General features: G+C 46.9%; 1 protein-coding gene across 1 annotated transcript; it reads right to left on the minus strand.

Moving 5' to 3' along the window:
* Positions 1-2,097: 2,097 nt before the first annotated feature.
* LOC134413752 (zinc finger protein 239-like) lies at positions 2,098-3,870 on the minus strand. Its single transcript, XM_063147782.1, has 2 exons — positions 3,776-3,870; positions 2,098-3,620 (listed from the first exon to the last, which is right to left on the minus strand). The coding sequence occupies exons 1-2, from the start codon at positions 3,795-3,797 to the stop codon at positions 2,530-2,532; spliced, it is 1,113 nt and encodes a 370-aa protein (XP_063003852.1). The 5' UTR covers positions 3,798-3,870; the 3' UTR covers positions 2,098-2,529.
* Positions 3,871-16,620: the final 12,750 nt, after the last annotated feature.

Genomic DNA, 16,620 nt, shown 5'->3' on the forward strand with positions numbered 1-16,620 from the left:
TTGTCTCCTTTGCCTCAGCTAGCTAACTAACTAAAAGCAAAAGAGAGCTCTGTCCTGCTGTCTGTCCATCCACAGACAACACAGTCCAGAGCAGGAATGTGGAGGAGTGAGTGCAGTGTCTGAAAAAAACCTGCCGCTTCTTCTCTCCCCCCTTCACTCTCTGGAACAAGTCTTAAAGGTGTAAAACTTATTATTCAGCATAAACAGAATGAGACAATTGAGGATAAAAGCATCATTTAGTCAACCCAGGACACCCACCCATTACTTACTTTTTTCTTACTTTCCCAAGCTTGCTGACAAACTTACTGAGTCCTGATGACTCTTCTTCTTGTATCTCTTTCAAGGATATACCACCCCCATTTCTGAATATGTCCATTATTAATTGTTTGTTCATGTGTCCATTGTCCATTAGCACAAGCAGGCTGGAATGTGCTTCGGCTGAATATGGCCATTGTCTAACAAAAACTCCTCAATCTGCAAAAACTCTCAATATGTAACCATACTGAGATGACTGGAACCACACAGGAGCAACCAGGACCATGCTGAGGAGAACTGGGACCACACTGGGGGTAACTGGGAGTGAGTGAGACCATGCTGGGAGGGACTGGGATCATATGGGGAGTGACTGGGACTATACCAGGGACAACTGAGTTCAATTGGGACCACACTGGGAGTGTCTGTAACCATAGGGGAGTGATGGAAGCACACTGGGAACAGCTGGGCCCATGCTGGGACCAACTGGGATCACTCTGAGAGGGACTGGAATCATGGAGGGATTGACTGGGAGCCACTGGAATGATGCTGAAAGCAACTGGGAAGAAGTGGGAGTGACTGGGAACAAGCTGGAAGCAACTGGGATAAACTAGGAGAGAGGGAGACACTGGGATCATACTGGAGGCTACTGGGATCATGCTGGCATTGACAGGGGGCAACTGGGATAACACTGGGGGCACTGAAATCGTACTGGGAGTGTCTGAGAGCAACTGGGATTAGACTGCAAGTGACTGGGATCATACTGGGAGTGGCTACAATCATACTGGGATCAGAGTGGGTGTGATTGGACCCTGACTGGGGGTTACTGGGAGCTACCAGGCCCATGCTGAGGGACATAATTAGAGGAACTGGGAGCAACTGGGATAAAACAGGGGGCAAGTGAACCACCCTAAGGTAACTGGGAGTGCCTGGCAATGACTATGAGAATGTTCAGGGCAACTGGGATATACTGGGAGTGTCTGAGGCCATATGGGTGGTGACTGGGACCGGACTAGGAGCCACTGGGAATGTGCTGGGGGAACTGGGAACACGCTGGAGGCAAGTGGGAAGGACTAGGGACCTGGTGGGAGAGACTGGGATCATACTGGGAGTGCCTAGGACTATGCTAGGGACAACTGGGAGAACTAGGAACACACTGGATGAAATTGGGTAGAACTGGGACTGTGCTGGGATCAAATTGCATCATCATAGGGAATGACTGGGAGGGACTGGGCTCATACTGGGAGCAGCCACTGCTGGCCCTGGGACCCTCCAAAAACACCTCCTGGGGACCCCGGATGTCCCCCCGAGGGCCATATGCGGCTCGGCTTTGGAGCCCTGCCAGCTCCAAACTTCCCCTGAAAAAAACCCCAAACCCAGGCACCCCCCAGCAGGTTTGGGCCGAGCTCCCCCTTCCCCGGGCACTTGTGGGATGGGGGGGTGATGCTCCCGGGGCTGCGGTGACTCCAGGGTTCCCTCTCCCCTTCTCCAGCTGCTTCTGCTGCCGCTCAGCCTCTTCCTCCCTCCCTCCTCCTCCTCCCTCCCTCCCTCCCTCCCTCCTCCTCCCTCCCCGTTCCCGAAGGTCGAACCGTGGGGGCAAAGGGGGCAGGGAAAGGGTGGGAGCCATAAGGGGAAAGGGGGCAGGGAAAGGGCGGAACTGTGAGGGGAAAGGGGCAGGCTCAGGCCAAGGGCAGCAACTGTGAGGGGGCACTCTGGGAGGCAGCACTCTGCAAACAGAACTGCAATGGACTGAACATGAACGGGAGAGAAAGCAGTAAGTCTGAGAGTTTTATTTGCTATCAAATACATCCCACACACCCAGCCCCACACAATCCCCATCCAATTGCTCCTATGCTCCCATACCATCCTATCGCTCCCAAATTGGGATCCCATTTCTCCCATCTCCTTCCAACCCCATCTCACCCTGGTACCTGTGGAATGGAGTGAGTTTGGCATAGGATTGAGATTTTGAGGTGGGAACAAGCAATTTGAGGTAGGATTGAGCCTTTTTGTGTTAAGATTGAGCTGTTTTCAGTATGATTTGAGTGGTTTTGAGGTGAAAGATTGATGCCTCTTCACCTTTGGACTGCAAAGAGATGGAAAAGACAAGAAAATTAAGGCCAAACCAAAAGAATAAGAAGCCAGGTGTGTTCCCAACATGGATCACAGAGAATGTGGGTCACCAGGGCTGTGCCCAAAGTGCCTCCTCCAGTGGGGGATGGAGCTGGAGCAGAGCACGAAGCTCTTCCTGCACTCAGGGGACTCGCAGGGCTTCCCTTACCGGTGGCTGTATTGGTGTCGGGTCAAATGAGAGCTCTGTGAGAAGCTCTTCCCACATTCCCCACACTTGTAGGGTCTCTGCCCTGTGTGGATGCGCCGGTGGGTGATGAGTTGGCAGTTGTACTTAAATCCCTTCCCACACTCAGGGCAGAAGAAGGGACTCTCCTCTGTGTGACTCAGATTGTGCAGGAGGAGATGGGAGTTGAACCGAAATCTATTCCCACACTCGGAACACTCGTAAGGCCTCTCCCTAGTGTGGATCTTTTGGTGCCTGATCAGGGTGTCATGGTCCCTAAAGCTCTTCCCACATTCCCCACACTCGTAGGGTCGTTCCCCAGTGTGGATCCTCTGGTGCTTGATCAGGTCAGAGCTCCCCCTGAAGCTCTTCCCACACTCCCCACATTTGTAGGGCCGTTCTCCAGTGTGGATCCTCCGGTGCTTGATCAGGTCACAGCTCCACTTGAAGCTTTTCCCACACTCCCCACACTCATGGGGCCGTTCTCCAGTGTGGGTTCTCTGGTGGCTGATCAAGCTGGAGCTCTGCCTGAAGCTCTGTCCACACTCCCTACACTCGTAGGGCCTCTCCCCAGTATGGGTCCTCTGGTGGCTGGTCAGGTGGGAGCTCCGGCTGAAGCTCATCCCACACTCCCCACACTCGTAGGGCCGTTCCCCAGTGTGGGTCCTCTGGTGGCTGGTCAGGTGGGAGCTCCGGCTGAAGCTCATCCCACACTCCCCACACTCGTAGGGCCGTTCCCCAGTGTGGGTCCTCTGGTGCTCGATGAGCTTGTAGTTCCACCTGAAGCTCTTCCCACACTCCACACATGTGTGGGGCTTCTCCCCATCATGGAGCTGCTCATGGAGCACCATCTCCGAGCTCTGGCTTGATCTCTGGCCGCCTTCCCAGCCCAAGCTGGCTCTTTCCCCCTCAGATTCCTGCCATCTGCGTTTGCAGCCCCTCCTCGTGCGGCATCTCCGGGGCTTTTCCTCCCTGTCGACTTCCTGCGCCGTGGAGCCGCTCAAAACGGCCTCTTCCACCAGGTTCTGCTGCGGGCATTTGTCCTCCCTGCTCTCCATGCTCAGCTCCTGCTCTGGATGAGGAAGGACAAGGACAGGATGGGATTTGCCTCCGTGCCACAGGCAAGGGCAAGGAGATCCCCCCGAGGGCTGAGCTGCAGCCAGGACCATGCTGGGCTGGGAGATGGGAGCAGCACAGAGAGGAAAGGGGCAGTGACTTCCTCCTCACCTGCCTCAGTGCCCCAGGGCATCTTCCTCACAGCCTTCCAGGGGTTGGCAATGGGAAATCCTGGTTTGGGGAAAACAAGGGATGAGCATGTTGAGTTTGAAGGTCCCTCTGCCCAAGTCCATCTCTACAAGTCACCGGCCATCTGTGCTTCACGAAAACCTCCCAAACACCAAGATTCAGCCCTGGAAAAGCCTCCCAGGAGTTCCCTGTCCCTGGTCCCTCCCCTTGGGTGTTCAGGGGTTCCCCCCTGTCCCAGCTGCATGGGGTCACGCTTGGATTGGGGGTCCCCCTTCTCCTCGGTGCCCGCCCTGCCCAGGCTGCCGGCAGTCCCAGCAATCCCAAAAGCTTCCCCCTCTTCGCTCTCCCCATTTCAGGATGCCGGGGCTCTTTGGGCTCCCGGGCTCCCTTCTCCCCTCATTCTCTGCTCTGGGCTGCAGCGGCTCCAAGGAGTCCCCCCTGCCCCTCTCCAGGCTTTTGAGGCTCCCACCAATGGTGGCGCTCCCCCCTCTCTGGGCTCCCCACTTTGGGCTCCTGGGGGACACAGGGCTCTGCTCCTCCAGGCTGCCTCTGCCGGCAGCCGCCACTGGCACCCCCTGATGTCCCCCCAAGGGGCCTTTTCCGCTCAGCCTTGGACTGCTTCATTCTCCAAACATCCCCCCAAAAACCCAGCTGGGAGCAACTGGGAGTGACTGGGAACATGCTGGAGGGAACGGGGCTATACTGGGACATACTGGGACGGACGGGAACAAATGAGGCTGAAAGAGAGCAACTGGAACCATGTGGAGCACAACTGGTTCATACTGGCAGGGACTGGGAGAACAGTGGAGCCATCTTTGGATCATACTGGGAGGGATTGGACTAATACAAGAAAACCCTCAAAAACCCCAGAGAATCACCAAAAATCCCAGTGGAACTCACCAAAATTTTAAAAAACTCCCAAAAATTTGAATAAATCCCCCCCAAAAAACCCCACAACCCCAACAAAACACCCCAAATCCAAAACACCCCAAATCAACAAAACCCCCAAAATCACATGAGCATCTCTAAACCCAATAATTCTCCCCAAAAAACCCAATAATTCCCCCCAAACTCCCAACAAAATCCCCCAAAGACCAAAAAAGCCACCCTGAAATTCCCAAACAGCCTCGCAAAACCCCAAAATCCCCACAAATCCCCCCAGAACCCCCCAGACTCAGTGGGGCTGTCCTGGATCAGGGGGCACCGGCCGGTGGAACAGGAGCCACTTCTGGGGGCCCTCAGAGGTTTTTGGGGAGGGGGCACCATGGGAGACCCGCCCAAAATCCGGAAGGGGGGGGGGAGGAACCCCTGCTGTGCCCCCTCCCCCCCGAAACCCCCAGACCTCGGTTCAGGGTGGGCCTGGGACCCCCCGGGACCCCCAATTCTCCCCCGAGACCTCTCCAGGAACCCCAAACCCCCCAGAGCCCCCCAGGGTTGGCCTAGAATCACCCTGGACCCCCAAACCCTCCCCAAGACCCCCAAAACTCCCCAGGACTCTCAGACCCCCCCACTTCCCTCCAAAATTCACCTCAGAGCTACCTGAAACCCCCCTGCAAAAAATGCATGTATTTTATGATTGGCTTTTTGCAAATATTAAAATTAATATTATATGTGTTGTGTTAGAAAGAAATGCTGTATTAATTCTCTTAAGTACTGTGTTAAATATACTTTTAGGCTATAAAAATTGTTAAAACAGAAACTATGCTATGTAAGATGCTTTGTTTAACAGAAAGGGCTTGCAGTGAGATAGCAGCCACAGGACACCTAAATCTTTCAGAGAAAGGGAATTTATTGCCTTCTTATCAGAAGAAAGGAACTTCTTCCCGCCTTGGAGGTGCTGTTAGGGTTAGAAGGAAGAAGCTGACACTGACCAGACGGAATCCTGTGTTTGAATGGAATTTATGCATCATGTATGAAGTGTATGAATATGCAACGGGCTATTGTTCTTAATGGTTAGTCCTTTGTTAGCGGGGGTCTTTTTCGGGCTTGTGATGCCCAGAAAAAGGTACCCAGATATCTGTAACTCTTTGTTTTTATTGTCTCATATTGTCTTAATTCAATTTGTCCAAATTGTTATTACTCTAATTGTGTTACTATTTTTATAACCTTTTTTTTTACTATTAAACTTTTAAAATTTTTAAAAACAAGCGATTGGTGTTTTTCACAATTTGGTAGCAGAGGATGGTTGCTAGCACCTCGTTGCCTGTGCTTTAGGAGAGTCAGAGTGGGGAAGGCGTGCCCTGCCCTATTCGGCAGCCTCGCTTTGTTTCCCCTGAAGTGACTGACAGACGCAGGTTAGGATCTGTGGACAAAAGGAGGCAATAAAACAAAGAGAAGGGAAAAAAAAGGCTCCCTACAACTGTGGTAATTGGCCCCTAAGAGTAGTAGTGCGCACAAAGAACCCGAAGAACCCGGGAAGGAAAAAGGATTGGTAAGTATTTCTTGGGCGGGGGGCAGGAACGGGGGCGGGGGGATGAATGTGTGTGAATGAGAGGCGGGCTGGTTGTCCCAGACCTGCCAAGTGAGTGAGGAGTCTCCCATGTTGCGTTTTCCTCTTTTCGCGAGAAAAACGGCCAGTAAAGAGACGAAGCGAGTGATAAGAGAGTGAAAGAAACCCCGGGATGACTGGGACTGGGTCTCAGGGAGGAGCTGGACCCCTCGGAGGTAGGCAGCAAGGTTTCCTAGCCCAATCCACTAGGAAACGGGACAGGAGGGGCCCCTAAAACCTGCTGGGTTGAGGGATTTATATTCCAAGAGCATCCAAGAGCAGGGTTGAGCAGAATTCTGTCGGAGTGAGGATATGCCCAAGAACACTCAGGGTGGGACAACACAACTAGATTGAGGGACGAAAATTTTACCCAACAGCATCCGGGGTTGGACTACACAGCTAGATTGAGGGATGAGAATTTTGCCTAACAGTATCCAGGGTTGGACAACACAGCTAGATTGAGGGAAAAAAACTGCCCAAGAATATCCAGGGTTGGACAACACAGCAAAACAAATTAAATGCCCAAGAGCATCTGTAGTTGTACCACACCGCTGGGTTGAGGGACAGAAAATGCCCAAGAGCATCTGGGGTTGAACAACACAGCTGGATTGAGGGAAAAATACCCAAGAGCATCTGGGGTTGGACAACATGGCAGGATTGAGGGAAAAATTGCCCAAGAGCATTTTGGGTTGGATAACACAGCTGGGTTGAGGGATATCCAATAGCACCAGGACTGGCCAGTAACACCTACACTTGTAATAGGTGATGTGAAAGTAAAAGGTACCTTATTGTTGTTTTGTGGTGTGTGAGAGTGAGACCCACACAAAGTCAGCCTCAACTTCCCGGGCAGGTGGGAAGGGGGAGGCAGTGGAAAGAGGAGTGAGTGACCTGCACACCAGGCTGTAGCTCCCGGGTGGGTGGGGGCTTCTGGGCCCAAGAGGAGTGAATGACCTGAGAACCAAGCTAGCGTTCCCTGGGCGTGTGAGGGGCCGTAGCTGAAGAGTGTGAAAGACACGCAGACAGCCTCACAGGGGAACGGACACCGGAGGCAGCCAGAGTCAGGGCCCTTCTAGGGGGCCTAGTGACACTGAGACCTGGAGGTAAACCCCAAAGAGAAAGAGGGGGCCACAAGGACCTGTGATTTTCTAGCAATAAGGATCCACTTTCTGTCTTGAGAGTGTGAAGGAATGTGTGTAAGTGAATGAGAAATAAAAGTGAGTGAATGTAGATGAATGAAAGTATAGGTAATGTCGATTGTGCATTTTAAGCGTTACCATATGTCCTTGGAGGGATGTGGATTGTATTGAAAAGCAGTGTGAGAAAAAGGGGGTTTTTTTGGGTGTAAGTAGTTGAAAGAAAAGTGGTATTTAAGTTGTTAGTAAAAAGTGAAAAACGGAAGCAGGAGACAAATAGATAGAAAATTGAAAAATGAGACAGAAATCCAGTTAGGTGGATACAGGAAAAGAAAAGCAGAAAAAATTACCAACAGAAATACCCCAAGACAGCACTTTGGGAGTTATGTTAACAAACAGAAATACAACTCCTTGCAAAATACAGGGTATGCAGAAGTTGATGAGAAAAAACATGCAGACTTGTGAATTATATACTTAAAAAGAGCATTAGAAAATTTAACACAAAAGAAAGGAGTTATATATTGATTCAAGGGATGCCTTTAGAGTAGCACATGCCTCAAGAAAAATTTAAAAAGGGAGATTACCTAATTAAAGATGAAAAAGATTAGTACATGAGAAACTTATTTTCATGGTTTTAGAGGCATTAAAATTACCTAAGAGAGATAGCAATAGTACATATTAAAGGACACCAAAAGGTAAAGACCCAGAAACAGGAAGAAATAATTGGCAGATCAAGAAGCTAAAGATGCAGCAGAAAATAGAGCTGAAAGAGCTAATATTAACTCCAAATGAAGAAAAATTGGAAATTCCAAAGTTTAGAGAAGCAAAAAAAACCAACCAAACAAACAAACAAAAAAAAAAAAAAAAACAAAAAAAAAAAAAAAAAGGGGGAATAAAAACAAGATAGGTGGCGAACAAGATAAATCGGGGAAATAGAAACATCTTGATGGAAGACAACTAGATAATAAAACACTTACTAGGGAATAGCAGAGGACATGTATCAAAAAGCCCGGTGGGATACTCAGGCTTTGTGTGATCATTTTTTTAAGGCACTGAGATTTTTAGAGTAGAAAAACAATTACCTGAAAGATGTATAATTTGCCAAAAGATAAATAAAAAGGTGATGAGAAAAACAAATGAGAAGGTCGTGAGTTAGCTCGTCGACCATTTCAAAGTACCCAAGCAGAAGTTTAGATTTGTTAAGCTCTGGATTTATTTGTAAAAACCGTTTAATTCAGAAGAAAAAGATCATACCACATGCTGGGGAGGGGGGAGGCTGTAAGAAAATAACATTTTTGAAAGGCAATAAAAGCAAAACGGGGAAAGTACAAAGCTGAGAACAAAATTACCTCATCCATTGCCGTTCGTTCCCCCACTCGTTCGCAGCTGCACCCCCCCAGCCCCTGTGCCGGCTCCGGCACAGTCCGTCTGTCCCAGTCCGTCTGTCCCAGTCCGTCTGTCCCAGTCCGTCTGTCCCAGTCCGTCAGCCTCAGTCCCGGCCGCCCGGCCCGCCGCCGCTCCGCAGTTCGTGCAGGGGGTGGGGGTCTGTCCTGCCGTGTGCACCGAGGTTACCGCGCTCACCGCACCGAAGGAGGGTCCCGTCTGTCCCATCCCCAGCCGCCCTGACTCTGTCGGCTCCCGCCGCTGCAGCCGGGGTCAGTCGGTTGCTTTGTCTCTGCCAGATCAGCCACCGTGAGCCATGCGGGCGCTATCCAAGCTCCAGCTCGGTCTGCACCGGAACAGCCCCTCGGGCGATCCCGGCTGCAGACCCCGCCTTTGGAGGACCCTGAGCTGTGCCGATCCCCTCGGGCCATCCCGGCTGCAGACCCCGCCTTTGGAGCCCCCAGACCCTGAGCTGTGCCGATCCCCTCGGGCCATCCCGGCTGCAGACCCCGCCTTTGGAGCCCCCAGACCCTGAGCTGTGCCGATCCCCTCGGGCCATCCCGGCTGCAGACCCCGCCTTTGGAGCCCCCAGACCCTGAGCTGTGCCGATCCCCTCGGGCCATCCCGGCTGCAGACCCCGCCTTTGGAGCCCCCAGACCCTGAGCTGTGCCGATCCCCTCGGGCCATCCCGGCTGCAGACCCCCCCCCGGAGCCCCCAGACCCTGAGCTGTGCCGATCCCCTCGGGCGATATTGGCTGCAGAGGCCGCCTTTGGAGCCCCCAGACCCTGAGCTGTGCCGATCCCCTCGGGCCATCCCGGCTGCAGACCCCGCCTTTGGAGCCCCCAGACCCTGAGCTGTGCCGATCCCCTCGGGCCATCCCGGCTGCAGACCCCGCCTTTGGAGCCCCCAGACCCTGAGCTGTGCCGATCCCCTCGGGCCATCCCGGCTGCAGACCCCCCCCCGGAGCCCCCAGACCCTGAGCTGTGCCGATCCCCTCGGGCGATATTGGCTGCAGAGGCCGCCTTTGGAGGAGCGAGACTCAGTCACGCCGAATCTCCCTGTCCTGCCCCGAGCTCCGTTCCCTTGGTAACCACAGCTCCGGCTGCTCAGAGAAACTCTAAAGGAATCACCTTATCGAAACACTAAAAGTTCAGTTAGAAGAAAGCCCTCTCCTGATTCTTCCTAAATATACAGGAGAAAGGCTATAGAAGATAAAAATCCAAAAAGAAGGGGATAAAGGGATTGGTCTATTTCCATTAAGAGAGGTTCTCATAGAAGGGGACGGATCAGAGTTTGTCAGTGCTCCTTTGACTTCGTCTGAAATCTGAAATTTTAATAAATAAATAAAAGACATATTTGGAGAATCCCATAGACATAGCTGAGCAATTAGACCAATTTTTAGGTCCAAGCATTTATACTTGAGAAGAGATGCGGTTGGTAATGAAAATAATATTTTTCTCAAGAAGAAATGCAATTAATCAGAGCAACTGAAAAAAAAGCTTAAGAAAAAGATAATCCGCAAGGACCCCCAGAGAAGACAAAATGCCAACTCCTGAGTGGGGTTAAAATAATGAGGAGGGTAGTAAATACATGAATCGTTATCGTAATTACATAACCAAGAGAATGAATGAGACAGCATATCAAAGGCGAAATGCGAAAACAAAAGGTTTTTGAGGGACAGCTTTTCGAGGGGAAAGAAGAAACTCCAACTGAATAGATAAACAAACTTGAGAGAAAAAGGAAAATGGTCCTAAGTAAGCAGAAGATCTGAAAATCTTTAAAGAAATGGGCACATAAAAAAAAATAAAAAAGTCATAGGCTCTAATTTTTTTGGGGGGACAAATACCATCTGGAGCCTGTGATAACTTTAAAAGTGGGTCCCCGAGAAGAAGAATTAGAATTTGTAATAGACACAGGGGGAGAGAGAACCTGCCTGTTAAACGTTCCAAAAGCAAACATATAGTGAAAGTAACAGGGGCAAAAAGAGAAAGTTTTACATTTCTAGTCATTAAAGATGTCGTAATGGAGGGAAGAAACTAAAATTTAGATGGGAGATGTGTTATTGGTCCCAGGGGCAGGTAGCAATTTATTGGGAAGAGTCTTACAAGTGCAATTAAGAATAAGAGATATCAGAAAATAGGAAAATGACAGCTAGAGTTTTGAAATTACGCCAAGAGGATGAAGAAAAAAAAATCAACAAAGAAGTTTAGGCTGGAGAAGGAAATAGGGGAGGATTAAATATCGACCCCATAAAGGTTACAATTGAGAGAGAAGAAAGAGAGAAGTTGAAGTAGAGAGGTAGTTAGGAAACTCTGAGATGTTAGAATGTGAAATGATGACATCTTGGTGCTAGAAGAGAGTAGAAGTGTGAATGAAGGTTTTTTGCATGAAAGGCAGGGATGTGTCTTAACACATGATTTTTAAGAGGTTATTCAATGCCACACTGGGGTCCAGAAAGGCCTTAGCAGAACAGGCCCTGCTTGAAGGGAAAAGAGGATAAGTTGACAAGAGAAAGAAAAAGAATGTCAGGAGCACCTGGGCAAGCCAAGTTTGGGGTTGTCAAGGCTGGGAGGTGTCTGAGCGCTCCCTACGAGCAGCGGGGTCTCGAGGGCTGCGGCAGGGACCGATCTATGGAGGTGCCCCGGGCGGGGCTGGCAGCAGAGGACACAGGTTTGCGGCCAGGAGCGGGCTGGCTCCGGGGCAGAGCTGCCGGGGGGCTCCCAGACTGTCGGGGCCCCGAGCCCAGGATGGCAGCGTCAGCCTGGAAGTAGGCCGAGAGAGAGAAGGGGAGAGACAGAGAGAGAAGAAGAGAGAGAGAGAGAGAGGGGGCAAAAGAGACCCAGGGCAGCCCCCAAGGTCCCCATGCCTGTGGCTGCTCTCCCCTGCTCCGGCCCTGCAGCCAAGGGGCAGCACCGGGGGAAGGGTGAAGAACAGCACTGATAGCAAGGCAGTGAAGAGATGGGGAGGGGGGACTAGCACTAAAAGATAAAAATCAAAGCAAAGATTGATGACTCTCCAAACCTCACAAAGCGGTTTGTTTTTCTTAAGTAAGAAGTTTTTTGTTTTTTTTCTTTTGTGTGTTTTGTTTGCTGTTAATGAGAAGGTTTTTTTCCTGAAGAAGAAGAGGCTGCTGTAGAGAAAGCTTTTAGCTAAACCCTGAAAGTTTGGAAGAAAAGTGAATGGTAAAAGTTAATGCAGTATTATCTTTCTTTTATTACTATGCTATTAAGAAGTCCTTTCCAGGTACTACTGAAGCAACAATCAGAATCACGGAAAGAGGGTGGATTCATGCCAGCAGAATCAAAGGACTTGTGAAGAAACCTGAGGAATGGACTATCACATTTAAACCGACTGATACCGAACTGACTTTCCAATGGGGACTAAGTGGTAATAGTTTAGAAAAACTCAAATGATCTAAGAAATCTACAAAGAATAACACTGAATTAAGAAATAAGATAACACTTATATCACTGGTTTTGAGCACTACCTGAATAAAACATCTCCTTCGGGGAGGAATACTTCAGATAGAAGGATCAAGACTGGTTTTGTATTCTGACCTGAGCCTAGGAATCGTACAGGGGAGAAGGGGAATTACCATTTCCATCAGTAAACTTTATTTGGTTCATTCCAATACTGGATATGCTAGCTGGGTTATAAGTAAATGATGGAATTGTGAGAGTAATTAGTATTGTGGTTCACAAAATTTATGCTCTTATTGCAAAAAGTGTTAAAGTAATAACTTGCTTTTGTGGATGGGAATCATTAGTGCCTGTTGAATGAGAGATACCTGAGGAACAGTAGGAGACCACAGTTAAAGGGTGTCAAAAACAATTTGCCTGGAAAGTAGTTAAGAGAAAGTGACAAGGAAATGGAGGGCAAGACCAGATTGGCCTCTGTATTTTGCCACCAAGAAGATCAAATACACCTGCTGTGGGTTGCAGCCTCACAGGCATGGGAGGTGGGAGTATAAGGTGTACTGGACCTCTGTTATTCCTGTTTCTGGCACTCATTTGTTGTCTTTTCCCTTTTGGGATACGAGCAAGATTGTGTCAAAAATGCTACAGAAAGTATCACATGGAAAGAAACCAAAGTTCCTCTTTTATTACACACACCCATGTCAACAGCCACTGTTATAACCCATCCAAATTAAGAACCTGTAGGCAAAACGGAGTAAATTATTGGACTACAAGAAACTAAGGAAAAAGTGGTAATACATTTGGAATTGAATGTCCAAAAGGAGAGAGATGGATTTGTTTTAAATTTAATCTTGAAGATATGGTTCAAGATTTAGTAAAAAACAAATCATAAACAAAAAGGTAAAACCAGCACAGCAATCTAACTCTATATTGACTCCAAATCATCTGTTGAATCACATTACAAGACTCCAAGCAGTTACAGAAATGGTAGTAAATAAGGCTGCCCAAGCATTAGAGTTAATATCAAGTCAGCTAAGTCAAACAAAAACTGTAGGGTATCAGAATAGGTTGGCTTTGGACTATTTTTTGGCCAAAGAAGGAGGTGTTTGTGGAAAGTTCAATATATCAGATTGTTGAAAATTGATGACCACAGAAAAGTCATTCTAGAAAAAGCAAAAGAAATCAAAGAAGAAATATATATATATACATAAAATAACCCAGGTACCAGTCCAAAAATTAGAAAACAATGTTAAAACCTAGCTGGTGGGGTAATGTATTAGAAGAAATGAAGATCTTTCATTTTATGTGTTACAACTGTTTATATATATTTTTTCCTTTTGTAATCCCCTGTTTTATTTTGCCAGCATAGTCCAGAAGATGCAAGTAGATAAGAAATATTGCTCAAGCCAAATGATTTACAAAGAATAAGAGTGGGGATTGTGAAAAATGCCTGTATGTTACAATTGGCTTTTTGCAAATATTAAAATGAATATTATATGTGTTGTATTAGAAAATAATGCTGTATTAATTCTCTTAAGTACTGCGTTAAATATACTTTTAGGCTATAAAAATTGTTAAAACAGAAACTATGCTATGTAAGATGCTTTGTTTAACAGAAAGGGCTTGCAGCGAGATAGCAGCCACAGGACACCTAAATCTTTCAGGGAAAAGGAATTTATTGCCTTCTTATCAGAAGAAAGGAATTTCTTCCCGCCTTGGAGGCGCTGTTAGGATTAGAAGGAAGAAGTTGGCAATGACCAGACAGAATCCTGTGTTTGAATGGAATTTATGCATCATGTATGAAGTGTATGAATATGCAACGGGCTACTGTTCCTAATGGTTAATCCTTTGTTAACAGGGCGTCCTTTTCCGGGCTCATCATGCCCAGAAAAGGTACCCGGACATCTGTAATTCTTTGTTTTTATTATCTCATATTGTCTTAATTCAATTTGTCCAAATTGTTATTACTCTAATTGTGTTACTATTTTTATAACCATCTTATTACTATTAAACTTTTAAAATTTTTAAAAGCAAGTGATTGGCATTTTTCACACACACATAACTATAAATCTACAAATCTTCTCTTAACATATATTTAATATTCACTCTTTAATTGTGAGAGCCAACCATCCGTCTCATTATTCATCTACAGCATCATTTTCTAATGTTGTTGACTTTCTCAGCTTCTGTTAATACTTGTGATTTTATAACAGAATGTTCTTGTATGGGATTTTGTAAGATTCTGTCATCAGATTTCTGTTTTGTTCTTGGATTTCTTAGTGCTGGGTCAGAACTGAATGCAGCATTTTGGGAGGGAAGCTGTCAGCCTCACTGGGGCCAGGACTTGTGGGGCTCTGAGGGGCTCCTGGTGTGAGAATCCCCAATCACTTGTGTTAAAATTTTAAAAGTTCAATAGTAATAAAATGGTTATAAAATAGTAATAAAAATTAGAGCAATAAGAATTTGGACAGAGTTAAGACAATAAAGACAATAAAAAGCAAAGAATTACTGACGTGTGGATACTTTCCTCTTGAAAGCATGGCATGCTAACAAAGCATTAACCCTTAAAAGCAACAGCCTGTTGCATATTAAAATATCTCATACATGATGCAAACATTCCTTTCAAACTAGGGATTTTTCTGTTTATTGTCAACTTCTCCCCCTTCATCTTGTAAATCGCGGTTTGGCTCCACGGAGTCTGAAAGGAGGTAGAAAAGCCTGGTTCTTCCTGATAAGGAGGCAATAATTATTCTCTCTGGGATTTTGGGTGTCTTGTTGCTGTTATTTCTGTGCAAAGAATTTCTTTATTATCTTATATATTCTTTGAGCCAGTTAAAAGTATCTTACATGGCATGGTTTCTATTTTAATATTATGTTGTAGCCTAAAACTATATTTACCACACTACTTAAAAAATACAGTACTACTAATTAATACAATATAACATGTATATTATTCCTTCTAATATATGTGAAGAGCCAATCATGTAATATGTATTTTTCAGGCAGGGAGCTATTCTTGTTGCTATTACTTTTAATATATATTTTTAAAATTAAATAATTTATTTTTAAATAATTAGCAGTAACCCTTCCATGCCTGTTCACAGCCAGGTCTAGGGTGAAAGGAGGTGGAAGTTGGTGCAAAGCAGCTGTAACAGGATCCAGTGGGCAAGTGTCATGTCACAGACAGTGAGGCAGGGGCCAGGTGGCCACTGAGACAAAGGGCTGGGGCTGGAGGGGATGGGCAGAATTGTCCATCCCATGTTGAGGAGCTGTTTTTCCACTGGGCATGGTCTCCTTAGCATACCCTGGATCAGTGCCAGCTGCACAGTGCTGTTATCACCTCTTCAGAGTGGGCACTGCAGCCTTCATCTCCAGCCCTCAACCCTCTCTAATGAGCTGTACAACGGCTGAGGACTTGACAAAGGGGAAGGTTGTAAGAGCCTAAATGAGAGATGTGGGACTCCAGGGGGCTCTCCAAAATGCAGTTTATTGTATACAAACTGCAGTTTATTCCATCCCAGAGGTTACAGCAGTCCAGGGTCGTGAGTGACAGAGCCTGTGCCTACAGCTGTCAGCTCCAGCTGCACACAAGCCTGGACACCCTTTAATTTTGGTTACAATGCATTATATACTTTTCTTTGCTGAGCATAAAGATTTCTTTCACTAACTGGAGAGCTTAATTGGATAATCCTTAAATGATGAAATACATAACAGACTGAAAGAGCGCTATGAAGCCAAGTGTCATTATTTTATCCTGTGATATGGTGTGAGTATTGAAATTTCAGATTTTAGGGTGCAGGTAAAATTACAGGACTCTCCCAGGGAGCCTGTATTCCTTTATTTGCAGTATACGAATAATTTAATACAGCACAACCAATCTATACCTTAACTTTTACCTATAGCCTAACTACTATGTTGTATCATATGATAACTACTATATCAATAATATCATATCATATCATATCATATCATATCATATATCATATCATACCATATCATATAATATATCATATCATAATGATACCTATATCATAACTATTATAATTACCATATTCACGGTACTATTCTCCAATCACTAAAAGTTAGTACATTACAGTTAAAGCTAGAAGTTGTTTTTCAGTTTCCTTGCAATGGAAAGTTCTGAGACCTTTTTTCTACTTGCCACATGTCTTGTTTGCCTGTGGTATCCTTCTGCTTGGTAAAAGCATCTTCTTGTTTGAGGTGGGTTTATCCTTTGCTCTAAGCCATAAAAACCCCTTCTAACTAACACACCCTTCGCCTCCTTGGTTATCCAGTGAGACTGGCTCAGCAATTCTTTTCTTCTCTATCAAAACTTGCTTCCATCTCTATTCCATTCTCAGGTTCTACATTCAGAGATCTTTCTGCCAAGCACACATATCTGTGAG

The sequence above is a fragment of the Melospiza melodia genome, unplaced genomic scaffold (assembly GCF_035770615.1).
Source record: "Melospiza melodia melodia isolate bMelMel2 unplaced genomic scaffold, bMelMel2.pri scaffold_51, whole genome shotgun sequence".
NCBI lineage: Eukaryota > Metazoa > Chordata > Aves > Passeriformes > Passerellidae > Melospiza > Melospiza melodia.

What these genes read in the sequence shown, in the direction of transcription:
- LOC134413752 (XM_063147782.1), bottom strand. Translation starts at nt 3,797, where the DNA reads ATGCCCTGGGGCACTGAGGCAG. An exon ending in GCCCTGGGGCACTGAGGCAG is followed by an intron (nt 3,621 to 3,775) that starts GTGAGGAGGAAG and finishes TTCCTCATCCAG; the next exon opens with AGCAGGAGCTGAGCATGGAG.